The 27,798-nt window shown below is 40.4% G+C and overlaps 1 protein-coding gene across 1 annotated transcript; it reads left to right on the plus strand.

The window, feature by feature from the left end:
• The first annotated feature begins 904 nt into the window (after nt 1-904).
• On the plus strand, nt 905-27,315 carry LOC120368564 (disintegrin and metalloproteinase domain-containing protein 9-like). The gene is made up of 16 exons (XM_039480735.1): nt 905-1,051; nt 7,610-7,707; nt 10,157-10,233; nt 10,930-11,008; nt 12,083-12,159; nt 14,417-14,618; nt 15,188-15,253; nt 15,334-15,405; nt 17,002-17,174; nt 17,614-17,698; nt 18,624-18,745; nt 23,243-23,414; nt 24,032-24,121; nt 24,738-24,933; nt 25,094-25,214; nt 27,187-27,315. The coding sequence occupies exons 1-15, from the start codon at nt 982-984 to the stop codon at nt 25,201-25,203; spliced, it is 1,689 nt and encodes a 562-aa protein (XP_039336669.1). The 5' UTR covers nt 905-981; the 3' UTR covers nt 25,204-25,214; nt 27,187-27,315.
• Nucleotides 27,316-27,798: the final 483 nt, after the last annotated feature.

Raw genomic sequence — 27,798 nt, forward strand, 5'->3', positions numbered from 1 at the left:
GTATCTTCCTGTTTTGTATGAAGTCCCTGTTTACATGGGAATCCAGAGAATGTGCCTGTGCTCTATCAGCATTTGGAAAAAATGAATTTCAGAATTCCTAGTAAAATTGCAAAACAAAAGTACCACCTCTTCTCAGTAAATAATTTAATGGCAAGAAGATGGTGCTGCATAATTTTCAAAACGTTTTGTCCAATTCATCCAATTGAAAAACATTTTTTTCTACTTTGGGCTAAGATGTGGCATATAAAAATTCAGCAAAATCTTTTTGCTTTTGAGAAAGTTAAAGGATGACTCAAAATAAGACTTATGATGGGAAGGTTTATTGTTAACTATGGAGGAAAAGTGATGTGAGCATCACCATAATTACATTCTGTTCCATTTCTGGATTATATGGTTAATGTGTGATTTCTGTGTGTTCATAGGGACAATATTTTCAAACATTTTTCTGAAATAAAAACTCCTAAAGTGTAAAACAAAGAACAATTACAATTGAACCTGAGTAATTCTGGTGCATTTTAAGCTGCGTTTTTGTTGAGCAGGTTCAGATGAACTCAGTAACCTAGCTTATATGATGCTTTGTTTTCCCATCTAGCATTTGAGAGTATATTGTTGCTGGTCTTTGATCTCAAAGGGTTTTAGAATAAATCAGTTTTGTCTTGTCATCCTTACGATGGGGTCAGTCAGCTGGCTTTCTGCAGTCAGCATTTACGATCATGTTATACTGGGTTTTGTTGTAAGTTGTCTAACCAGGTTTTGAAAAAGCACAATGTGAGAAATTTTACTTCCCTCTTCCTTGGGAGTGTTTGCTAACATACCTGAAATATTTTTTCAATGCTATCTATTGTTTGCCTTGACAACAAAAGATTCTAGTTTTTCTAGTTCTTTCACTTAAGGGAAACTGCTGGTAAGAGCACCATCCAAAGTAAAACTGTGTTTCTGAACATCTTAGTAGGTGAACTGTTTGCTCAGAGAAAAATAACCATGTTAAAATGCAGCTTACTTTTGTTTGGTTTTGGACTAATATTTATTGGAAAGCCAGTTCGTACAGCAGGTGAGTTTCAGTTTTAATATTCAGTGAGAAAATTGCTGCACGTTATGCTTGTGCACATAAGTCATGATCCAGAACTCTTTATTCAAGCAAAATTCTTATACAAGTCCCAGAGAAATGTATTGACTGCAGGATGAGGTCTGTGGATGTATCTTTTTTCCAGTGTGACAAGTGTGTAAGTATGGTGTGTTCTTTTTCTGCTTCATTGGCCAGCATATAAAACAAGTAGTCTTTCCTATTTTACCACCTGAACAGACTGGAATTTTGACTGTAATGATCCTAGTCAGCTTAATAATGCACATTTATTCCAATAGCCAGGTTTATGTTCCTTGATTTCACTTGTAGTATGATATTGTATTATGGTAGTGCTTAGAAGCCAGGGCCCCATCCTGCTAGGCTCTGTAGAAAGTATTTGTTGTGACAGTTGGAATAACTGTAGCCATCATCTGTGATGAACAATGGATAAAAAATTTCAGGTCTTCTGTGATATGAGGGAATTCTCCCTGAAAACAATTGTGTATATTTGTTGTACTTCTCATTTTTAAATTTCTTATTCATTTTCATTTAGGATTCAACAAAATAATAGTGTGTATGGACCATTACTTATACAGCTATATATTTGTGATTCAATTACAGTAATTCTTTTACTTCCCTCTCCTTCTAGTATCAAGGTATAAATTAGTAGAACTTGTTTTAAAAATTAATTTGGTGATGTATTATATCTCTGATCATACAGCATTGTAAAGATAATTGGATAAATGAGATGTGTTTCCACTCCAATGCCATACTTTCATATAAACAGACTATGAGAAAATTAAATTTTATTGACACTTAATGGGGATGCTCATGGTTTAGATGAGGGCAGGATTTTATTCAATATGTAGAAAATTAGCTTTGTTACTGGACATTTCATTATTCAGTATTTTTACAGGTGTGGTATTAGCATAAAATTATGACCCTCGATCTCTGGAGTTCTAAACTCTATTATGACCCTGACTCAATGTCCTCTGTGGGTTCCGGAAAGACACTTAGTTCATCTGTGTCTCAGGTCTCTCATCTGTTAAAAGTGGATAAAAATCAGAGGTGAAAGTAAGCCAGTACTGGCCGGTACTGAGGACCGGTAAGAAAAGGTGCAGTAGCTACCGGCAAGAAAATGGAGCATTCTCTCCCTCTCTGACTCCTCCTCCTGGCTTCAGCAATATTGAGGGTCCGGGGGCCTGGCTTCACAAATTTTGAGGGCCGGGTCTCCCCCTGGCCCCACTTGCGGGCCCCACCTGCGGCCCCCCCCCCCCGCGCGCCTCCTCTGAGTGTGCCCCTGCCCCCATGCACCTCCCTGGGTCCTGGAGCAGAGCGTTTGTCTCTCCCCGTCCCCTACAGCTCCATGCTGCCTGACTGCATTAACTGCTGCCACAGGGTCCTAGTGTCCCCCGGCCACTACTGCTAGGACAGGCTGCCCTTCCCCCTCAGACCTTTTCATTTTCTGGTGGGACCCTCCACCAGTACAGCTGCCCCCCTGCCCGCAGTCAGTGCTCTTGCCCCACGCTGGGCAAGGGACAGCTCCAGTGAGGCTACATGAGGGGCAGCAGCAGGAGAGGAGGTGCACATGTGATGGCAGCCCCCCCCCCGAAGCATGGCACCCACCACAAGGGAGGCAAGGGGGATTCCTGGACCTGAGAGGGGCCCTAAGAGCACGTGCAGTGACAGTGGGGGGGGGTGCTGCTGGGGGGGAGAAGGGAGTCCCTACCCCAGAGCTCGCTGCTGCCAGCAGGGAGAGGGCTGGGGGAATTCCTTCTCTCTGGCTTCAGTCCCAGGGCAGCCTGCCTGCACCCCAAACTCATCCCCAGCCCTGCCCCATCCTAGAGCCCACACCCCCAGCCAGAGCCCTCACCCCTGCACCCCCTCCCTCCATACCCCCTCTTATCCCCAAACTCCCTCCCAGAACCTGCACCACTCCCTCTCATCCCCAAACTCCCTCCCAGAGCCTGAACCCTGCACCCCTCCTGCACCCCAGTCCCCTGCCCCAGCCCAGGGCCTACACCCCAGACCTCCTCCCCCACCCAAACTCCCTCCCAGAGCCTTGGGCAGGGGGTGGTGGAGTTTGGGGGGGCAGAGTTTGGGCAGGGGCAGGTTTTGGGCACCATCAAAATTTCTACAAACCTGCCATCCTTGCTGGCAAGAGCTGGTGCACCATACCGGGGTGGACTGGCTTCCTGAGGCAGCAATTTAAAGGGCTGGAGCCCAGGGCCCTTTACATTGCTGCCAGAGCCCCGCTGCCAGAGCCCTGGGGTAGCGGCTGCGGGGCTCGGGTGGTGATTTAAAGGGCCCAGGGCTCCTGCCACCGCTACCACCCCGGGACCTTTAAATCACCGCTGGAGCCCCACTGCCGCTATCCCAGGGCTCTGGGGACAATTTAAAGGGCCCGGGGCTCTGCTGTGGTAGCAGCAGCTAGAGCCCCGAGCCCTTTAAATCGCCCCCAAACCCCAGGGCTCCCAGCCACCTCTGCAATTTACATGCATAATAAAATTAAGAAAATACCTAAAATTTTCCAGATTGTGCCCTAAATTGAAAGCTACCTGATGCTCCTTATTTTGCTTTTTTCCAATGGATGTTTAAAAGCTAGGAAGCCACTGAAATAAAGGACAACCTTATTAACTTGCACTTTGCTAATTCATACCCATAATTTGCAAACCAAATTTTCTTAGCAAAGGTTTAGTAGCAGAGAGCTGTAGTCTGATATCATCATAATGTTTATGAAATACAGTATACTATAGAATAAATAAAATAATAATTTTAGCATTTATATAATGCTCTTCATCTGCATATTTCCACATGGTTCTATGAATATTATACTAAAATATTAAAACTGAACTACACTTGTCAAATAAACAATGTATATTTTGTGATATGTTAATCTTATCCTGTGTTTTGTGTACATATTATCCAAATTTGTTAATTCACAATGGTTCTCCCAGTTGGAGTTGAGTGAGTTTCTATTCTACTTCCATGTTACAATTAGACTCCGGATACTAAAATGGTGGGGGTGAAAGGGAACCATTATTTAAAAATAATTGTTTACTACTTTCCCACATTTTCTCCTATCTTTCCACTATCAAATTATTTTCAGTAGTAGTATTTTACACCTATCTGGTGCCATTCTTGCCAGATTTTACCAAGCAACTTTAGAAATTATATGTACTCAATAACACTGCATTGCTACTCCTTGGGTGGAGTGTGGCAGCCAGGCAAACACCTAGCATGATGTGTACCCCAGAGGCATAAGGAGAGTAATATAAAATGTGGATTTTATCTATGAATTTAATTTTATGTATATCTATGTCCAGGCATAATTTTCTGCCTAACTCTGAGAAATAAAATAATCTCTGGTAGACACAGATTGTTTGTATTTAAGCAGAAGTTCATGATAGATACGCTAAAATGATTCTCAAGTTAAAAACCACTAGCTAGTTAGCCACTGATACCAATAAAGAAGTCACTTTAATGCTATGTATATTTTAAATACTCTTTGAAATAATAAAGTTTTTTTAAAAGGCTTTAAGTGAGTGTACAACCAAATGTACTTTTAGATGAAATAAGAAAAATGATTAATAAAATGGTCAGTCTGTTAAGAAAAAGTATATAATCAACATTCATATTCAGATGGTGAAACCTGATATCTGATTGAGATGTTGAAACCTCAATGAAAGTGTTAAGGCATACTCAACCAAGAAGTGTCATAAGGATTAGCTGCCTGACCAGAGTTGCTAGCCACTTGAGTAACCAAAGGGACCTGTTAATATCTAAAAAAGGAATACACACATTCAGCTTAGAAACACAAAGGCAAAAGTGATTGTAATTGCTTGACTGAAAGGAAAAAGTCAATAGAGTTGCAAAAAGAAAAGATACATCTGGCATTCATGTCCTGCTATTGGGATTCTCAAACTGGGGGTCATGAGGTTATTACATGGGAGTTGCGAGCTGTCAGCCTTCACCCCCATGCCCCGCTTTGCCTCCAGCCTTTATAATAGTGTTAAATATTTTTTAAAAGTGTTTTTAATTTCTAAGCGTGGTCACACTTGGGGGCTTGCTGTGAGGAAAGGGGTCGCCAATACAGAAGTTTGAGAACCACTGCCTGAGCTATTTCATAAACTATCTTCTGTTTTGATACCGTACCAAATGAAAATAAAAAAGCAAAGTCATTTTTTATAGGTGGCACAGGTAGTGATTTCTATAGCTGTTTGTTTCTATTGTAAGACCATGTTTTCACTTGCATATAACTTTGCCAAACTTAAACCGTTTGGACTGAAATTTTCCATGCCATTTCTGCAAAGGAGGCTAGGTTGAAATGGATTGTGTTTCCAACATTAAAAAATTCTTCCATTTCTCTGAGAAGCTCTAGTGCCTCCATGCATTGGAGCAGGGACTTGAAATTTGGCAAGGGGTTCCGTTGGTATCAGGGATGTGCCCTTGCCATTCTTGTGAAACTCTGCTCAAATTTGGCCAAATTATAAGTCTCTGAAAAATCTGTTTTCACATGCTAGAGTTGGGCAGATAACTTCTGTGAAGATTCAGTCTGCTCTGAGCATGCTCCATCCCTTCACAGCTCCTATGTGCTGAGTGGACTGCCCATGCGCCATCCCCTGAAATTGCCCCTTCTGGCTACAGTGAGTGCTGTGGCACCATGAACAGGAACTGAGCAGGGACACCGGGTCTTGTGTTCTCTCAATGTTGCCTTATTGCCATGCCCGGCAGCAAAGTGAACGAAGAGCCATGTGTGTGATGCAGATAGGTAAGGAACAGGGTTGGGGAAGAGATGTACATTAGTGGGAATGTGGCAGGACCTTTGGTAGGGAGGGAGAATAGAAGCAGGACCAAAGGGGAGCTGAAAACCAGGAAGAGATATAGAAAGAGGGGCAGACACAAAGTGTGGGGGAGGATGGGAAGGAACTGTGGATAGAGACAGGGGCAGGAGTTGGACAGGAGGGATGGACAGAAGCCAAAGGGATATCAGCGAGGGAGAGGATATGGCAGGAGCTGGGGCGTTGGGGATAGGAGAAAAAAGGGGTAGGGAGGAGTGGTGAGGTGAAGAAATGGGGCAGAGGGATCTGTAACTACCCGACACACTTCCCTGTGAACTTCAAAGTGAATCCATTATTGCTGAGTCTCCGCATTTCTTTGCTGTCTAGCAAATCACTGTGAAACAGATAGGCAAAGTGTGTGTCTCCAGCCACCCTCGTGGTTGGTCCACATAGAAGATAACTGCCTTCTACTTCTACCGATTACTCTGTTAGCTTCAGTTGTAGATAACTTTGCTGGAGATATAAAGACACCAACTCTGCAGATGACCCATGTTGGGGTGAGTGCGGTTCTACATGATGAAATTTCTCTTTTTAGTTTTTAAGTTTCCTGCAAACATAGGAAGTTACAGAAGGGAAAACAAAAAACAATCACACCATGCTACATTAAAAGAACATTATTACGGTTGCAAAATCAAGCACTCAAAAGTTAGAAAATGCCAGAATTAATGTCACTTGTACAACCTTACCTTTTTTGTAGGCGTTATGATCCAGTTTTTAATTACATGATCACATTATTTTTTCCATAAGATTCCAGCCTTATTCAGCGAATCGGTGGTTATCTAGGTTTTTTTAATCCTGGTCATTTAATTTGTGGCACCATACATTATTTACTGCACATCATCCAAACCCTGTACTGAGTACAGAATGATGAATTTCCTCATGGGCTCTTCTGTGGTGTTATCATTGTAGTATTTTAAATCTTTTCAAACATTAATGAATTTATTTTTGTACCACTCCTATGAACTGAAGGGGTATTTTACATGTGGGGGAACTGTGGCAGAGAGATTAAAGCCAAAATTGTCTAAAATGTCAACAAATTTTGGGTGCTTAATTTGAGGACTTAATTTTTCAGAGTATTTAGCATGCTATAGCACGTTATTATATTCAGAGCAGAGCTCTTAGGGTATGTCTACACTGCAATTAAAAACCCATGGGTGGCCTGTGTCAGCTGACTCGGGCTTGCAGGGGTCTAGCTAGGGAGCTTTTTAATTGCAATGTAGACGTTCGGGCTTAGGCTGGCGCCTGGGCTCTGGGACCTAAGCCTGAATGTCTACACCACAGTTAAACAGCCCCTTAGCCTTAGCCCCACAAGCCCAAGTCTACTGACATGGACCAGCTGGCGGGGGGTTAATTTCAGTGTAGACGTACCCTTATTGACTTCAGTTGCAGTTTTAGGCACTCAGCACTTCTGCAAATCAGACCCTATGAGCCTTAAGCTGGGTACCCAAAAAATGAGGAACACATTGGCCACCTGTGAAAATTTTTATATGACTTGCCCAGCATAACATTGGAATTCTGGCTCAGACAGGGATAGAATCCAGTTTACTATGGCATTCAACTGCTTAAAGATGAGACCATCCTTTCTCTTCCTGCACTTAGCTGCCTCTGATTAAACTGATTTTCAGTGGTGACCATTATGAACATACAGAGTTTGTGTATTATTTACCCTTTCTATTTCTTTAGAGATTTTACATTTTATTTTTAGGTGCATCCTCTCATCAGACATCTAGACTTACAACATTTGAAATAATTACCCCTCGAAGTTTGACAGGCAGGGAGCGACGCCACACATATTTACATGAGGTTTGTTTCTCTATCTGATTTTTTTTCTGAATTATTTGTTACTATTAATATTGCACTACAGTATATATAAAAGAATACAACCTACTGTGTAGAATAGTAAGTAATCTCTTCTGATATCTTTCAGCAGGTTTCGTGTTTGTGGGTGAAATATTGTGCTCTCAGAATTGGCTTCAAAACAGTCATGAGATGGTGTTCTCAGTCCACATCACACAAACCTCTAGTTCAGTTCATACTGATTGCTACTTTTGTTGGCAATCTTAGCAGAGACAAAAATCTGAATGAACATGGAAAACTGCCAGGTGTTTCCTCTAGGTCAAATTAGATAGTGTAGGGAAGTTTAAACTGACATTGTCCGTGCTGTGCCTGTTCTTCGGCTAAACAGAGGATTTCAGTCATCCTAGTGCCTTTCACCGTAAACAAGAGCCCAATCATGCTTGGATTGCACAAGTAGTCCCATTTAATTCCGTGGGGCTAATTGAGTGAGTAAGGGGTGATAAATTTGACACTAAATTCCCTAGGAGAGAAAAAATATTAATGGATATTTGAGATAATATTTGCCTCCAAGTTAGAGTGTAGTTGCCAGGGAAATACTGTATAACAGGTCAGATTTAGTCATCTTTCAGGGAACTGACCTGTAGAATCTGAATTTGAATATTGTTTATTGGGAAATGATGATTTGTGTAAGGAGTGCCACAAGGCATTATATTATGGTTGGGCCTCAAAGACTTTGTTTTTACTCTACACAATGAATCTCCCTACACATTTTCTCCCTTCTTTTGTAATAAAAGTTTTAAATGAAACATCCAAGGTAGCAAGATACATTACAACATCAGTACACATGGACTGTATTGACACTACAAGCAATAACCCAGTGTTAAACATTAATGAATTATTTTTAAAGATTTTTTTTTATTTTAAGAAGGATAGATAGTCATCTGAGAAGAATATAGATGCTGATTTTACAAAAGAAGAGATAATCTTCCACATTTGCCTCCCCTTGGTGCTTTCCTACACTTTTTACAGCATAACTATTAAAATACAGCTCTTTTGGATGGGGATTTTCAAAAGTGCTGGGTGATAGCCTAAATTTGCTCCCATTGAAGTCAGCAGGAACACTCCAGTTGTCTTCCATGACAGTAGAGAGAGGCCAGTGCTGAGCGCTTTTGAAAAGCCCACCATTAATGACTAAGCATTGGAATTCTAATTGGTAATTACAAAAATAATCACTCTGTAATCAGCTCATTATGATAAGCTACTCCATTCTTTTAAGCACTGCGCAGTCTCCATTTATTATCCCATAAAATCATTTTCAAAAATCTTATTGTAAGTTTTATGCCAAAAGCTTTAGTAGTATGCTTAGTGTCCCATGTTTGAAATAAGATGAAAGTTACTCTCTTTCTAGGTGTGTGGGAGGAGATGTTGTAATGAAAGATGCAACAGTGCATCCCATCACCAGCCTGGCATCATAATTTTATTATGGAGGCCCTGATTCATGGGTCCAGACAAGCTCTGCTCAGCATAAAGTGTAGGCTTTAAGCTATCTTTGCACTCCTTGGATTCTGGGATCATTCAGGAGTTAGTTTGGTTTATGATACAGGTCAGAGCAGCCAGAGGCTGCTGTAAATATGCTTGGCTGCCCAAGAATAGCTGGAGTGCAGGTCAGTGGTTTGAGCATTGGCTTGCTAAACTCAGGGTTGTGAGTTCAATCCTTGAGGAGGCCACTTAGGGATCTGGGGCAAAAATTGGTCCTGCTAGTGAAGGCAGGGGTCTGGACTCAATAACCTTTCAAGGTCCTTTCCAGTTCTAGGAGATTGGTATATTTCCAATTATTACCTTTACCTAGTATAAAACCCTAGACGGCTAGTCTGGATTTACCACTGCTAATGGTTATTTTCTACTCTCCTATTAGCATAAGTTTATATTGTCACATTTCCATAAAAGTCTCTATTAGCAGAGTATTTTAATCCTTCTGCTGGTTGTTTGTTTTCTGTTGTGTCTTTTCCATGAAGTTTTCCTAGCTGCATAGAATGTAAAATTTCAATAAAAAAAATAGCGATAAGGTGGGTGTAATATCTTTTATTGGACCAACTCAGAGTGTCCTTTAATATTTCCCAGACCTGAAGAACAGCTCTTTGTAAGCTTATCTCTCTCACCAGCAGAAATTGGTCCAATAAAAGATATTACTTCATCCACCTTGTCTCTGTAAAATCTTGGAACCAACACGACTACAACGCCTCTGCATATAATAAAAGATAATGCAGGGAATGCCACCATCACTGTGGAATATACAAAGCATGAGGTTTTCAGAATATCCCTCTTTGTAAATTTGTTGTATACCTAAAACATTGAACAAAAGTCGTAGTAGTGCCTTTTTTGGTTAGAGAAAATATGAATTTATGATCAGGTAGGTAACTGTGTAACTAAGGGATTTTTTTTGTTTTGTTTTCAGGACCATTCAGATGATAATCGCTCTTATTCCATTCAAACTGCAAATGGAACATACATCCTAAAGCTAAAGAAAAATAAGTAGGTTATGCAGTATTCTAGGACACATTTCAATTTTATATTTTATTTAATAGAGACCACTATTTTTGTATTGAAGATTGTTTGGAATAAGGAGTCTAAAATGTTAGTATGTAATGAAAGTGAGGTGGTAATAAATACTGTATAAAGGAGCTGGCTTGAAAATTGATAAAATAAAATGTGAAAATATTACTGTAGTTAATTTTTTTTAAATTCTGATGAAATTTTCACTTAGCACCACTGTATATAAGAAACAGTATGCCAAAAAGCATACCATTAATAGAGATTTATTACAGAAGAAAAAGTTCTCATTGAAAAATAAAGCAGTGCAAAATTAGATTTCTGCTACCTATTTTTGTTAATTATTGTGGAGGAATGTGTCTAATTTTGTTGTTATCCATCCCCAAAAGTTTATAGGCCAGCCACTTGTCCAATAACTGAAAGAATGCATCAAGTTAAAAAACAATACATTTATGGATTTTTTTGGTAAAAAATATTTTAAAAGTAAATTATTCTCAAAATGATGCAGCTGATTTTTTTAAAAAGCATCCTATTGTATACTCTATGTCCTTCAACCGTATTTAACAGCAAATTTATCATCAAAGTGCTACCCTCACAATGTATTGCTGAATATGATACTTAATGATGTATATTTTGTCATAGACTCTTAAAAGAGCAGCAGTTTATTTTTGTTTTCAGAAAGCTTGTTAGTGAAGATTTTGTACTATATACATACAGCAAAAATGGGAAATTGGAGGCTACCCATTCAAAAATCAAGGTACTGTGCTTATTAAAGTTCAAGTTTTGTGTCAGACTGTTTCTTTAGCACAGGGGAGCCAAGCTTTGTGACACCAAAGGCTGTCCACAAGGATGCATATACATTTAAATAAGTTTTTAAACAAAAATACTTATACACAACCATTAATTCTGGTTGTGTTTGTATCTTCCCTGATATAGGAATGACAATTGCTTGAGTTCACAACAATAAATAAGGCACTTAAAGACCAACTAGAGAATAATAGAAGGTTGCGTTGGATCGTGTTTTAGGTCTTCTTAAGCACTTCTCCTTTAACGTGTGGTATTTTTATGTCATTGTTACCGCTGGGTATAAATGTAAGGCTGCCGTGCTATAATCTTAACTCTAAGTATGTTTAACCTGTTGCTATTTATGATGACATGGTGTCTGCAATAACCCGTTTTCAGAAATATATGAATGTATAAGGAGGATGCTCTGGAAGCTTATGTAAAGACTGAAATTAGGTTAGTTGATTATATAGCCATTGTGTAACATACATTTTTGGATCAAGATGCAAAGTTACCCAGTTTTGAGGCCCTGATTCAGAAAAACACTTAAGCACATGCCAATATTTATTCCTGTTCAGGAAGGCATTTAAGTATGTACTCAACTTTATTCATGAGACTTCAGCAGAACTTAAGCATGTACTTAAATGTGCTTCCTGAACAATTCAGGCTTTAAAAGCAGTGTTTACCTGCCAAAGAACAGGATGGACAAAATAGATCCATGTGGTTTGTCAGAGGTTGGGAATGGGTTAAATTAGAATTTTTCCCTCACTTGTAAAGGAGGGGAAATTTTTTTTACCAATTATTTTACCAATTTTTTATCAGTGAAGGGTCAAAATCTGCTGTGCTTACAAATAGTGAGTAGTGTTTTACTCCAAGAGTAATCCCGTGGAAGAAAATTGAGACAACTTGTAGAGTTCTGAGTAAAGCTGGCAAAATCTGGCCCTAATAAATAAAATATTGTGCAAATGAGTAGTCTGGGTCTTTCACCTGAATGAAAAAAATACTGTTATGTAATTACCCGTAATTATGTGGTTTCATTGTGTTTCAGACACACTGTTATTATCGTGGAGTTGTTGAAGGAGTTGCTGATTCTATGCTTGCTCTTAGTACATGTGATGGCCTTAGGTATTACTTTTTGCTTTTCACTTTTCAATGTATCATTAACTGATATACCAAGAAAATGTATTGTTGTTCAGAATCTCAATTTTTTTTACATAAGAATGAATGAATCCAGGAGTGGCCAAAGTGCTACCTATACAATTTTGTAATGCTGCTTTTTAGGGACAAGGGTATAGATTTTCAAAATTCTGAGCATGGATGTAATTTCCTTCCCATTGAATTCAGTGGTAAATGGTAGTAGAATTAGGTTAACACTGAATGCTTTTGAAAATTCCACCTAGATGTCCCAATATGCAATACTGCATCTTGTGCTAAGCAGCCTGGTGGATCTAGATGAAGCACAGCACATTGGAACATGTAACCCCCATAGGGCCGCATCTCCCTATTGACTGCAACCCGCTCCATCATGCAAACAAAAGAGAGACAAATTCCTAGTGCAGCCCTCACCTGGGCAAAGTTTGAGTAACCTGAAGTTAATCTGTTACTAAACGTAAAATTTTCACAAAACAAAAGCATAGTTTACTTAGACTGTAATTTTTTGGGGGGCAGGGACTGTTTTTCAATATATAGGGTAGGGGCCAAGCACAGAGATGCCCTTCTTGGAGCCCTGTGCACTACCACAGTATAAACAATAAATAAAGAACTGCTGTGCATACTATCTAATGTTTCCGTATAGCATAAGACTGTAGCACACTATAATCATCCTACAAAATAGCAGCAATGTTGATAAGTTTGTATTTAGAAGCACGCTTCCAAAACCCACAGAGTAACTCTGTTACAGTAAATTAAAATAATATTTATGTTTGTTAGACAGGTCAGACCGGGGAATAAAAGGTGGTGAATTGACAAAATGAACACGACTTGCCAGAGTGTGTGCAGATATTCAAAATATGGTCATGAGTGTTCCCTGGGTTCCACGACTTCCATGAGCTTAGCTCCCTGTTGGTGTGGCTTGACTATACCTATAGGCTCTAGTAGGGTCATAGAATCATAGAATCATAGAACTTAAGATCAGAAGGGACCATTATGATCATCTAGTCTGACCTCCCGCAAGATGCAGGCCACAAAAGCTGACCCACCCACTCCTGAAATAATTCTCTCCCTTGACTCAGCTGTTGAAGTCCCCAAATCCTGATTTAAAGACTTCAAGTAGCAGATAATCCTCCAGCAAGCGAACCCTGCCCCATGCAGCGGAGGAAGGCGAAAAACCTCCAGGGCCACTGCCAATCTACCCTGGAGGAAAATTCCTTCCGACCCCAAATATGGCGATCAGCTGAACCCGTCCTTGGGCTTGGCTTCTTTTGTGGTAGGGAATAAGTGATGGAGATCACAGAATATCACCCACTTGCAGCACCAAAATAAGACATCAAAGTAAATTGTGTAGTTCTGTGACCTTCCCTCTCTCCTTTCTTAAATGAGGAATGAAATAGCTAACAATGTTGACATTTACATTATTGCTGGGCATCTGAGTTAACATGTCACTGAAATAAATGCAACAGAGAGATTGTTCCAGGCTGTCTGCAGACTCACATACACATCTCAGTTCACTTTCTTTGCAACCATAACAGACAGAGACTTATTTTAAATGAAAGCTAAGATTCTGGAGAACAATATAGTATTTTCAGAATGGTACTGCTATAGTGTATGGGTACGTACTGGCTATAGTCTCACCCTGGATACAAATCTTAACATGTAAAAAAATAGTCACTATATTTAGCTGCCATAGGGATTAGTAGGCTAACATTGGTCAGGAGGCAATTCTGTTGTCTTTGTGAACACATATGACTAAATACAGCTTCCTCCTCCTCCCAGCTATAAATGGTCTTTGTACAGCAGAGCTAGAGTAGTTCAGCTCCATAGGGGTGGGGAGGGCAGGGCAGAGGTTGGGCATGATGCATTGTGCATTGAGTACATGCTGCACAAAACCCTTACTCTGTGCATGACCCCAGCATGACAACTTGCAGGAATTAGGGCATAAGTGGGTAGAAGAGGAATGAAGGACTTGTCTAGCAAAGATCCAGAATAGTTTCTTTAGAGCAACTCCATAGTCATCCTGCAGCTTTATTAATCGATAATTCTCAGTCGTTCCTGACACTTACTTTTAGGGGCAACTTGTTTTATATTGTTTATATATTTTTTAAAAAGGTAACAGTGTACATTTCTTAGTAGTGAAATATTCAACTGTAGTTTACTCATCTAAGTTGTACCGTTACAAGTGAGCGGAAATTCTACTAGATAATTTCTCATACCTTTATTGTTGTAGAGGAATCCTTCACATTGGTGGCAAACAGTATGGAATGGAGCCAGTTAACATATCCGCTACCTTTGAGCACCTATTTTATCCATTAGAACATGTTCAGCAAGATCCTTTTCTGTGTGGTGTGCTGAATGATAACCTGCACCAGGAGAAGAGTGTGAAGAATTCTCTCAGCTATACAAATGTTTTACACAGTACTTTCAGTAGGGTAAATATATTTGTGTTTTTCTCTTCAGAAATGTTTAGATCCTTGGATCCAATACAACTCTTTTGGGGCTGCTTCAGTGGCTAGAAGGGGCCATAAAACCATCTTAACTTACTTCCAGAGTTTACCCTGGTGTAGGAGCATTCCAGGTGGTGTATCTAGCCAGCTCTTTGTTTACCCCATTTCAGGCCCCCGAGAATGGCTGGAACACTACTGGGCTTTGGAAATCCTCATATAGAGGAATGGCAACATGGAGACTGTTGCAGTCAAGTGCAACTTAAAGCAGCTCAGAAGCTGTTCTAAGCTGTATGAGAGGGCAAAGCAACAGGATTGGAGGGGTAGTGGATGTAAAGATGCCATAAAGCCCCCACTTCTGAGAGCCTGTCTGCCACTGAAGTATTGAGCTGTAGATCTTTAAGCTGCCATGTAAAGCTCAAAAAGGAAACAAACTTGAGGCCAGACCAAGATACCATGCCTTGTAAATATATGCAACAACATGGTAACAAATAGTAATATAAATCTTGACTTAAAGGTAATTAAAATATTAACTTATTGCATTTTCTAACTTGCAGAAAAAACGAGCTGTGCTGCCACAGACAAGCTATGTGGAGCTATTTATGGTTGTTGATAAAAGCAGGGTAATGTGCTTCTCTAGTATTAAACACATTTTATTAAATTATTTAATTTTTCTCTGACATCCTAATATTGAATTTTACAGTATTTGCTGAAGAAGTCTGATCCTGTAGCTGTGCAAAAGGAAACAATTGAGCTGACTAATTATGTTGATGGGGTAGGTCATTTCAGTCATATGGATATTCAGTAGTCTCCTCTTTATCTTATTGCACAGAAGAAATACAAATAGTAATGTACAACTAGTGTATTCTGTGTTTGTATTCTAATTGAAAAATATAATGAATATACAGACATATAACTGATATCTAGACAAGACTCTTAGAAGCGCACCACAGAACTCACAGCCCAGGCGATGGGGGATAAGGTGGTTTTAAGCCACCTTTGCACACTCTCAATCTTAGGCTGCTCCAGGGGCATAACTTAGACAGCCCTCCCAGTCCTGCCCTGTGGGCTGCAGGGATACCTAGAATCTCTGGCAACTTTGACAGATCCCTCCCCACCTCTCGCAAACCTCCTGTACCAGGATGTCTGAGGGCAGGCTTAGGGCAGTTTTTCCTCAGCTGGATATAAGGCTTTTATAGCCACATTATGGTGCTCTGGACCTTTTCCATGGCATAAAGGGGACGAAACAGGGGTGAGGATCACACCCATAATGCTGTAGATTTTCAAAACCCACCTCTAAAATTATACTGTGCATTTTTGCATGAGTTTTTAATGTGAAGTTTTACACATCCAAGCTTTGTACACACAAAAGCATGAGCCCAAGAATGTGTTTGCAAAAGTATACATGTAATTTCAGACACCAAGTTGAGGTACCTTTGAAAATTTAGCAAAATAACATAGGGTTTCTGAATACGTATGAATCATTGTCATTAGACTCATGCAATAACTGATGAAAAACAGGGCTAAAAACATGGATAAGAGCACAGAAGACTTTTACTAGTGTTTTTTTTAAACTTTACCTCAAAATGTTTGTACACTACTGTATTTCTGAAAGATTGAACATTCCTGTACATGTTTGTAAGAAAAATATCAAATATTTCATCAGCATTAGGGAGGCTAGTCCTCCCCTCCAACATGGTACATGGAGGTACATACTGCTCCTGTGTTCTACACAGGAATAATCAGTGTAGGCAAGAAGTATTGATAGCTAACTAAAGGCTTGATCCACCTCCCACTGACGACAATGGGGATCTTTCAATTGCATATAGTCCACCCTCTACTGGCCAAAGTTTACCCTCAAAATCCCCAGTTGCTGCCAGACGATCTAGCCTCTGTGCTTCCTGTGGAGTTTCCCATTCCACAGCCTTTAGCAATTTCCATAAGTCCCCGACAGTCCACTAGAGAGATGAAATCGTTCCTAGGCTGTCCTCAAGATAACCAGCCAAGATAATGAATGAAATGGTGCCCCTCCCCCTGAGCGTTGGCCCTCTGATCCCTTACTCATAGGGCTCTTGCACCTGAAGAATATGGCTAGGAATCCTAATAGACATAGAAGAGCTTCAGGCTTGTAATCTTTATTCAGTCACATCCCACCCCCCATAAATGATAGTGTAGGGTTTGACTGAATAAAAACAGGAGGATGTGGCCGAGTTTGTAAAGTGAACTAATTATTTAAATAAAATAAACTTTCTTACACTTGCATTGTTCCGGTCAACATAATACTGAACTGGTAATAATGATGTAATTTTTTCAGAATTCAATTGAATTTGATTTACATATATGTAAAGTAATCACCATTGTGTATTTTCAGATGTATGGTGCATTGAACATCCAGATTGTTTTGATTGGGCTAGAAATCTGGTCAGATAAAAATCACATAAATGTAATGGATGGTTCAGCTGGAGATGTACTAAATAGATTTGTTTCTTGGAGAGAAAAAAATCTTCTTAAGCGATCAAGAAATGATGTTAGCCACCTCATAATGTAAGTTTTGGTCCATTAGGAAAAACTTGCCTCATACTATAAATCAGAATTGTAATATTGCTTATGTATGCAAATGAAATAAATAATAGAAACTGAACTACTGCTAATTTAAAGCTTTGACTGTAATTGTAGGCCAAGAAGAAATTATTTGTGTAATTAAATCTTTATTCTTAATCTTATTCTTCACTCAAAAACAGTAACACAGCATATGTATACCTTTTAAGAGTTATGTCATACAGCTGGTGTAGTCACACTGATCAGAGAGCCATATCCAATCCTTTGGGAAAGTGAGAAATTTCCCACTGACATCAGTGAGACCAAGATTTGACTCATCATAGTATTTCTTCAGGGCAGAGCCATCAATATTTTTTCACTAGAAAGCAATGGACTTTCAGCCCCATTCTCAAAACAGTGCGCATGTTCTGTTGTTATGTTGCAGAGGGAGAGGTGCCTATGGTGGGACAGTTGGAATGGCTTTTGTAAGTACAGTCTGTTCTCAAGTCCATGGAGGGTCCATCAGCACTGTAAGTACAGTACTTCATCTCAATTATTAATGTACAAATCTAGTCAGTAAAAAAACCTAGACACCTCCCTGACTTATTCAGCCAAGTCATCAAGGGCTAAGAGGTTTGGTTTGGTGTGGGTTGTTCTGTTAGGCTTCCTATGAAAAGACAAAACGTTTTTGAGGATGACATTATAATTCCTTTTGCCACATCCTTCTCCTTCATGTACCAGTCCACCTCATTCGGATAAGTCTCAAGCTATATTTTGGCCATATTTTTAAATTTATTTAGCTCAAAGTTGGCTAGAAAAGCACATCCCCATAACTGTAAGTCCATAAACTCAAAATGGACAGCTTTTTGTATGTTCTTGATGGGAATGTTAGCGCAGGACCCACATGTGGGTTTTACTCTTCACACTCAGTTGCAGAGTACACTGTAGCCCCGATTCTTAGATGCATGAGAATTCCACTCAGTTCACTTTGGGGAGAGTGGGGTAAAATTCGCTTTAAGCTGCCTTTGCCTTCCCTTAATCCTATGGGAGGCCTAATATCACCTTACTTAGGATGTGGAGATTTGTCCTTATAATATTAGATATCACAGCAGCAGACACAGTATAAGGGCCAGATTCTGCTAGCCTCACTGGTACTTAATAGTACTTTACTTTGTGAGGAACCCTACTGAAATCAGTGGAACTACTGATGGAGTAAAATACTATTCAGCATGAGGAAGAATGGCAAAATCTGGTCCTAAACCGATATATAGATAAAGAATTACACTGATTTGCTATTAATGCTCTCTCCTTATGATACTAGATACTATCATCACACATTTAGAGATATATAGCTTAAATAAATCAGTAGGTAGGATCATTGCCTTGTTTTCTTGTGATTTCTTTATTTTCAGGTTTTATTTTCATATTAATTTCAACATTGCTTCTCTTTACTAGCTTAATGATATCAATGTGCTACGTCATGCCACAGTAGTTGCACATGAGCTGGGGCATAATCTTGGTATGAAACATGATGATGGAAGGTGCCCCACATCCTACATTATGTACAGTATAAATAAGTAAGAGCCCAAATATTATTACTTTATTTTTAATATTACATATTTGTATTAGATTTATTCAGCAGTGTAAAATTCCTATTAACCTCAGAGAACCTTAGTTAATGGGCTTTGTATGGAGAACTTAAGCCTAGAGGGTTAAAAAGTTAATGGGACTTAGTTGATTGATGTTACTGTGCTGTTTCCACCCAGCCCCTATCAATAGTGTTCACACACTGGATCTTGTCCAAACGTCCCTTTCCTAAGGCTTACATTTAAAGTTAATTTAAATAAAATGTACATCTCTACCTACATTGTATTACCAAGTTGGCAGTTCTGAGGATTAGGTTTGGGGCTAATAGGTCTTGCCTGATCTGACATCAGAGTGATTCAGCAAAAATAAATGCATGTTTATTCAGGGTTCAGTCTGTGACATCATAGTATCTCTGCAGAAAACCTCTATGCAGGATCAAGGAACCCATCACTGTTATAGTTAGAAATTATTTATATATAGTCCACAGTTAAACTTTGAATGCAGAGTTTCAGCCTGGAATAAATGTTTTGGCCCAGCAATAAACCCTCAAAAAAACCTACAAGAATTAGAAATTAGAGATGGAAATCATACAATTTACATGGAAAAGAACTTCCTCTAAACTAAACATCATTTATATTTAGGACTGTCAAGCGATTAAAAAAATTAATCGCAATTAATTGTGCAGTTACAAAAATTAATCGCGATTAATCATGCAATTAATCACGCTGTTAAACAATAATAGAACCATTTATTTAGATGTTTTGCATATTTTCTACATTTTGAAATATATCGATTTCAATTACAGCACAAAATACAAAAGATACAGTGCTCACTTTATATTTATTTTTTATTACAAATATTTGTAAAAACAAAACAAATAGTATTTTTCGATTCACCTAATACAAGTACTGTAGTGCAATCTCTTTATCATGAAAGTTGAACTTACAAATGTAGAATTATGTACAAAAAACCCCTGTATTCAAAAATAAAACAATGTAAAACTTTAGAGCCTACAAGTCCCATCAGTCCCACTTCTTGTTCAGCCAATTGCTCAGACAAACAAGTTTGTTTACATTTGCAGACGACAATGCTGCCTGTTTTTTGTTTACAATGTCACCTGCAAGTGAGAACAGGTAGTGCCTGTGGCACTGTTATAGCCCATGTTGCAAGATATTTACATGCCAGATGCACTAAAGATTCATATGTCCCTTGATGCTTCAACCACCATTTCAGATGACAGACATCCATGCTGATGACTGGTTCTGCTCGATAATGATCTAAAGCAGTGCAGACCAACACGTGTTCATTTTTATCATCTAAGTCAGCTGCCACCAGCAGAAGGTTGATTTTATTTTTTGATGGTTTGGGTTCTGTAGTTTCCATATCAGAATTTTGCTCTTTTAAGACTTCTGAAAGCATGTTCCACACCTCATCCCTCTCAGATTTTGGAAGGCACTTCAGATTCTTAATCTTGGGTTGAGTGCTGTAGCTATCTTTAGAAATCTCACATTGGTACCTTCTTTGCATTTTGTCAAATTTGCAGTGAAAGTGTTCTTAAAATGAACAACATGTGCTGGATCATCATCCAAAACCACTATAATATGAAATATATGGCAGAATGCAGGTAAAACAGAGCAGGAGACATAAAATTCTCCCCCCAAGGAGTTCAGTCACAAATTTAATTAACACATTTTTTTTAAACAAGTGTCATCATCATGGAAGAATGTCCTCTGGAATGATGGCCAAAGCATGAAGAGGCATATGAACCTTTAGCACATCTGGCACGTAAATAACTTGCGACACCAGCTACAACAGTGTCATGTGAATGCCTTTCTCACTTTCAAGTGACATTGTAATTAAGAAGTGGGCAGCATTGTGTCCCTTAAATGTAAACAAACTTGTTTCTCTTAGCGACTGGCTGAACAAGAAATAGGACTGAGTTGACTTGTAGGCTCTAAAGCAGTGGTCCCCAACCTTTTCGTCTGGCGGGTGCCAGACGAAGGACCACTGCAGTGGTGGAGCACCCACCAAAATGCCGCCGAAATTCGGCGGCAACACCTCTCAATGACGTCACTTGTTGGCGACAAGCGCCGTCATTGAGAGGTGTTCCCGCTGAAATGCCGCTGAAATTTGGCAGCATTTTGGCGGGTGCTCTCCCGGGGGCCAGGACGCGGGTGCATTAAGATGCTCCCCTGGGCGCCATGGCGCCTGCGGACACTGCGTTGGGGACCACTTGCTCTAAAGTGTTAGATTGTTTTGTTTTTGAGTGCAGTTATGTAACAAAAAAACCCTACATTTGTAAGTTGCACTTTCATGATCAAGAGATAGCACTACAGTATGAGGTTAATTGAAAAATACTTTCTTTTGTTTACCATTTTACAGTGCAAATATTTGTAATAAAAATAATATAAAGTGAGCACTGTACACTTTGTATTCTATGTTGTAATTGAAATCAATATATTTTTGATTTTTGGAGGATCGCCTTATCGGGGGGCAGAAAAGAACTGCCCCGGCTTTGGTCACACACACACCCCCAACAACCGTGAGTGAAATTAACAAGGATGCCAGAAATAGCCCCTAATCCTGGTTCAGACTGGAGTGAACAGCTAAATTTAAACTGTTCCTATGCAGGCAGCAGGCTACCTGGTGAGGCTTCTCCCTCAGCCAGTCCCCTTGCTCCCTGCTGCAAGCTAGAGGGGAGCCGCTGCAGCTACCACTGAATAGGGACGGGGGTCAGGGGAACAGGGAGCCTAGCCCTGTCGGCATCCTGGCTGGAGGAGGAGAGAGGAGAGAAACGGATGTGACAGTGATTTTTCCCCTTCCACTGACTTTTATTAGCTCTGGATTTAAACTCTGTGGCCAAATGGCTATTGTATTCTGCCCCTGCCTTGGTCTCACCCTCCCGTCCCCCTCTCCTCCCAACAACCCTGAGTGAAATTAACAAGGATGCCAGAAATAGCCCCTAATCCTGGTTCAGATGTGGAGTGAACAGCTAAATTTAAACTGTTCTTATGCAGGCAGCAGGCTACCTGGGGAGGCTTCTCAGCCAGTCCCCCTGCTACAAGCTAGAGGGGAGCCGCTGCAGCCCCTGCTGAGTGCAGGGGTCGGGAAACGCGGAGCCTAGCCGCGTTGGGCAGCCTGGCTGGAGGAGGAGGAGGGAGGACAAGGAGAAAAATGTGACAGTGAGTTTTCAGTTTTTCAGGCTATTTCCAATAGTAAAGTTTATTACAGACAGTACTGGTAGTAGTAATAGTAGCTTTAATTTCTATATCTAAGTCATGCAATGGGAGGGATCCATGAAGTATGTAGGAGAGGTGGGTTGCTTGTGTTTGGACTGTACGGGTAAGAAATGTACGGTAACTTACTTCCACCCTGCCCTCCCCCTTCTGTCTGAGGCCCAGCCTTCCGGGGGGTGGAGGGAGGGGCAGGGGCAGAGTGGGACCCGTACTGGTAAGAGCTGTATTTTACTTTCACCCCTGCATAGGGGGGATATGCCATTGCTTCTGGGAGCTGCTTGAGGTAAGTGCCGCCCAGAGCCTGCATCCCTGAGCCCCTCCCATACCCCAACAACCCCCTGCCCCAGCCCTGATTCCCCTCCGGCCCTCCGAACCACTAAATCCCAGCCCGGAGCACCCTTCTGCACCCCAAACCGCTCATCCCCAGCCCCACCCCAGAGTCTGCACCCGCAGCTGGAGCCCCCAACCCTCCTGCACCCCAACCCCAGCCCAGAACCCCCTCCTGCACCCTGAACTCCTCATTTCTGGCCCCACTCCAGAGCCCACATCCCCAGCCAGAGCCCTCATCTCCCTCCCCCATGCCCCAACTCCCTGCCCCAGCCCTGATCCTCCTCCCACCCTCTGAACCCCTTGGTCAAAGCCTGGAGCACCCTCCAACAACCCGAAATCCCTCATCCCCAGCCCCACCCCAGAGCCCACACCTTCAGCCAGAGATCTCATTCAACCCAGCACCCCGACTCCCTGCCTCAGCCCGGAGCCCCCTCCTGCTCCCTGAACTCCTCATTTCTGGCCCCACCTCAGAGCCCGCACCCCCAGCCAGAGCCCTCATCCCCTCCTGCACCCCAACCCCAATTTCATGAGCATTCCTGGCCCGCCATACAATTTCCATACCTCGGGACAAAAGGTTTGCCCACCTCTGCTGTAGTCAAACACTTTGGGTTAAAAACAGGGGTAAATGGGTGAAAGTCAATGGCCTATGTTATACAGGAGGTCAGAATACATGATCTAATAATCCCTTCTGGTCTTAAAATCTATGAATATATGAAAGACTAAAATTCTGGCAGTATCTTTTAAATCCTAGAAATATCTTTCCTTAAATGCAATATATAGATCTAAAAAATGAGCGATCCCAATGATCTTCTACTATTACACAAGTAGTGTATAGAACTTTGTTATTAAATGGCTTGAAATAAATTGATCTTTACTAGGAAAAATGTGTATGCCAAACGAATGCAATATTATGCTTTCTAGTGCATCCAAGAATTTCAGCACTTGTAGTGCCAATGATTTTGAGAATCTCATTTTGAATGGTGGAGGAAACTGTCTTAAAAATGCTCCAAAACCAAGTGATATTTTCACAGAACCTGTCTGTGGCAATAACGTGATGGATAAGAATGAAGAATGTGATTGTGGCAAACCCCAGGTATAGTACTTCAATTCATTTGGGCATCCAGGCTTCAATCTCAACCTGTTTTGTACAAAGAAGTTACTTGGGGGAAGTGGTGGAGTGGGGGCAGGGCCTGAGGTGGAGCGGAGGTCGAGCACCCCCAGGGAAATGAGGCTGGTGCCTGTGATTGGTACTACTTAGAATATATGCTAGCAAATACCAATGGTGAGGAAAAACCCATGTTCAGCTGAAGGTTTTTTCTGACACCAAAAAAAAAGCCTAAAAACAAATCATTTCTATATTGTACTCTTAACTTGGAAATAAAATATATTGAGTGCTCCGAACTGTTAATAGAAACCTGTGGAGTTCTACTTCTTTAGGACCCTGTTCTATTTAGAAAAGCAGTTGTTGCTTTACCTGGTCTTATCCCTATGCAAATAGTCAATCAAAAATAAAGTTTCTCTCTAGTTTCTGATACATAGCCAAACTGCGTGCTGCCTTCCAATAGGATAGAGAACTCTAAACTTCAGATACTGAAAGAGACTCAATACATTTGGCTTCTCGTCAATTTTAATCTGATTGTGTACTTCAGAAACCCCTGACTATAGAGAAAAGTAAAAACCCTGTGTCCCTAATTCATACCTTTGCTACAGGAGTGTACTAATCCTTGCTGTGATGCTGCAACCTGCAAACTTAAGTCTGGATCACAGTGTGCAGAAGGGCTGTGCTGTGAAAATTGTAAGGTAGGCTGGAGGGAGGAACCCTTTTTGTTAATTTATGTTCTTAACTTAAACAATTGGTACTAATTAGTAGTGGATATTTTTTTTTAATTTTTAGAAATGGATCTATAACAGCTTCTTTAGACACCTGTACATAAATTATTAAAACCGTATTCAGGAGTGTAGATTAAAGTAGGGTCAGTGGGTGAACAGAGAATCTTGGTCTGAGGATTCATGGCCTTATGTGTGATCTTCAGCTTACAAATGAAGTGTAGCTCTGGCCTGACTTCTGCTTTTTAGGCAGAAGTAATTAGATGTCATGTAGTAGTGCTCTCCTTTCTGCAGGATCGAGTTTACTGCATCCCCTGTCTACTCATCACTTTTTATCTGGTGTTTATAAATGCCACACTCTGAACCAGTGCTGTGCATGATCAAGTTCATCAGCTGTATCAACATGCCACAACAAACTCACAGGAGTGGCCTACGTGCACTGTATATTGATATGAAGAACCATGTTCATCTTCCTCAAATTTACAAGCATATTTTCTTTCCGAACCTACTACATAATCATTGTATACCTTTGTGTTAGAATTTCTACTATTGCAAAATAAAACAGAGTAACTTTCTGTTCCATTTATAGTTTAAAGTGGCAGGAGTGGAATGTAGACCAAAAATGAATTTCTGTGATCTACCTGAATACTGCAATGGGACATACCCATACTGCCCAGATGATGTATATATCATGAATGGCTACCCATGCAACAACATGAAAGAATATTGCTATAGTGGGGTTTGCCAGAATTTTGATTCACAGTGTGAATCCATCTACGGAAAAGGTATTTTTAAACTGTTTGACTGTCTGTGTAACAGAATTCATATTAATAGGAAAAATTCACTCATATGCTCTGTCTTGAACCTAGGATTTAAATAGCCATTGTAGATTATTCATTTTTATTGGATATATTAGTTGTTAAAAATTTTATATTGTTCTTTTAGGAGCAAGAAAAGCACCTGATATGTGTTTTGAAGTAGCCAACATGAAGGGAGATAGATTTGGAAACTGTGGAATGTCAGGTGGAAAGTACAATAAATGTCCCATTGAGTAAGTGACCAGCAGGTATAAATTGAATCTAATCTTTCCTCCTGTCATTTATTCATATAAACAGTATATAATGTAGAGTATATATTATACATATAATGCTTACATGCTTCACTACTTTGGCCTACCTGAGTTTACCTACATTAATCTTCATTTTTTATTAGTCTGTTTTAAGTTGTTGATTAAAACAATTTCTTAAAACCAATTGAAACAATATGTGTAAAGCTCAACTTTCCTTAAATGTTCTTTTGAAGAAACTGAACCAGATTCTCGCCTCTGAACCAGCCCCTTTGTGGTGCTTAGGCCATGGAAAGGAGCTATAATCTGCCAGTACTTGGTCAGCTGATAGGTCCCTTGATGGAAAGGAGCTCTCAAATGGCAGAAAGCTGATCCACCTAGTTCCTGCATCAGCCACACTCCCAGCACAGCATAGAGGGAGGGAGGGGATGTATCAGGCTGTGCTTCACTAATTCTCAGATGGTATATGGTCCCTAGATCAGCCTATGGTCCTCTAACTTAGATGGAAAATGGGGCAGATCAGGCCACAGAATCAGGTAGCCATAAACAGCTGATCTTGGCACAAGAGAGAGTCTGGCCCATCATCGCAGGTATTTTTAAAATAGATGACCTGCATCAGACCATTCCTTGTAAAAAAATAAAAAAACCTCATAAGAAGGCCAAAGTTATGCACAACACTGCATTCTATAGTTTATAACCTGTGTTGTGACCCTGCTCTGAAGACAAACATATTAATCTCCCCAAGGGCTTTTCTGGGTCTCTCATCACTATAGAACTGAGAATATGGGAATTGTAATTTGTTTTTCAAAGGCTTATAACTTGGCCAAATTTGGGCAGATTTTCACAGGGAAGGCAAAAGGCACATCCCTGTCAGAAAGGCCACTCCCCTGCCAAATTTCAAGTTCCTGCTACAAAGCATGGGGCTGCTAAAAGTGTTGACACAGTTTTTTAAAAAAGCTTGACACTGTTTTTTTAACACAGACAAAACAATATATTTCCCCTAGCTTCATTCTTGGAAATGGCTTAACCCTTCTGTAAGAATTTTTCCAAAAATTTCAACCTGAGGCAACACCCAGCATGCAAAATTTCAGCCCAAATGGTTAAAGTTTGGCAAGTTATAAGCACCTGAAAACAGGTCTTATAATGAGAATCTTAATAGGCAGTGCTACCAGCCTCACCTGTAGCAGGGGCATGTGTGTTTATATAGCCATAGACAAACACATATATTATGGCAGAGGTCCCAAACGCAGCGACCGTGGGTGCCATGGCGCCCGTGGGGGCATCTAAATGCACCCGTGTCCTGGCCAGCAATCAAGCATCTGCCAAAATGCCACTGAAATTCGGCGGCATTTCGGTGGTGATGCCTCTTGATGACGCCGCTTGCCGCCGACAAGCGACGTCATTGAGAGGCGTCGCCGCCAAATTGCCGCCGAAATTCGGCGGCATTTCAGCGGATGCTCGACCGCTGCCACAGTCCTTTGTCTGGCGCCCACTGTATTATGCTGATATCCATCTGATAAATTGCAGAGCCATATGCTGAAATACATTTATCAGGCACCATTAATCCTCTTCATCAACAGGACTCTCTCCACTAATCCATCTCCATTGGGATTACTTCTCGTATCCCAGGATTTTGAGCAGCTTCTGTCAGATGCCATTTCTTTTTAAACAACCTGCAAGAGAAATGTTTCCTCTTTTCCCTCAAATGTGGAAATACCTTGTATATACACACACAAAATTACACTGTGCCAAAGGCTCAGAATAGGCAGTCTTCAATATATATAAAATGATACACACACACACATACACAGAGAAAGAGAAGGGAAAACTTTCTTAGAATATGAGATTTCCAGCAAGAGAAAATTATTGGCTCATAGTGTAAACTGTGTGAATTTATTAATAAATAAAAATTTTGTATTGAGTCTGTTTTCTCAATGTTATCTTATATTTGTATTTTATTCGTTTATTACAGACATAGTCTGTGTGGCAAACTTCAGTGTACACCTGTCAGTCTTGAAAATCTTCCTGGTTCTAGTGTTGTCAGCAATCAAGATGGTGTTTCATGTGTGACTTCTGACTTTGATCTAGGGTCAGATATCCCTGATCCTGCTCAAGTTCATAAGGGAACTGCTTGTGGAAAAGGAAAGGTAAGGTAGATCACAGCAGTTATTGCAGAATGCATGACACTTAATGAAAAGTTCTCTTTTTAATACATCTTACTATAAGACCCTTAGCTTTCAAAGCATTAAGCCACATTTTAATTTTCCTCATAACGACTTGGGCTCATGACTCTCAAAATACTTGTCTCATAAAGAGTGTCTATGTGTACTATAACCTTGGATACTCAGCAGGGAGAATCCCCTCAGACTTACAGGAAGTGCCTTTTCTTTGTCCCATGAAATTCCATTCCATTAACTGACATATAAATTGTTAGAAACTGCCATTTCCCTTCTCTCACTTGTGCTCCGCAAGAAAATTTTGACAGCATGACAAAATCAGTAAACATTCAGAGGCAGGGCTCAGGCCACCACCAAAGCAGCAGCACCAGGAGCACACATTGCATTGGGAAGACAGGGTTACTGTT

The sequence above is a fragment of the Mauremys reevesii genome, linkage group 7 (genome assembly GCF_016161935.1).
Source record: "Mauremys reevesii isolate NIE-2019 linkage group 7, ASM1616193v1, whole genome shotgun sequence".
Taxonomy (NCBI): Eukaryota; Metazoa; Chordata; order Testudines; family Geoemydidae; genus Mauremys; species Mauremys reevesii.

What these genes read in the sequence shown, in the direction of transcription:
- LOC120368564 (XM_039480735.1), top strand. Translation starts at nt 982, where the DNA reads ATGTTAAAATGCAGCTTACTTTTGTTTGGTTTTGGACTAATATTTATT. An exon ending in GATGTTAGCCACCTCATAAT is followed by an intron (nt 17,175 to 17,613) that starts GTAAGTTTTGGT and finishes GTTATGTTGCAG; the next exon opens with AGGGAGAGGTGCCTATGGTG. An exon ending in ATTATGTACAGTATAAATAA is followed by an intron (nt 18,746 to 23,242) that starts GTAAGAGCCCAA and finishes TATGCTTTCTAG; the next exon opens with TGCATCCAAGAATTTCAGCA.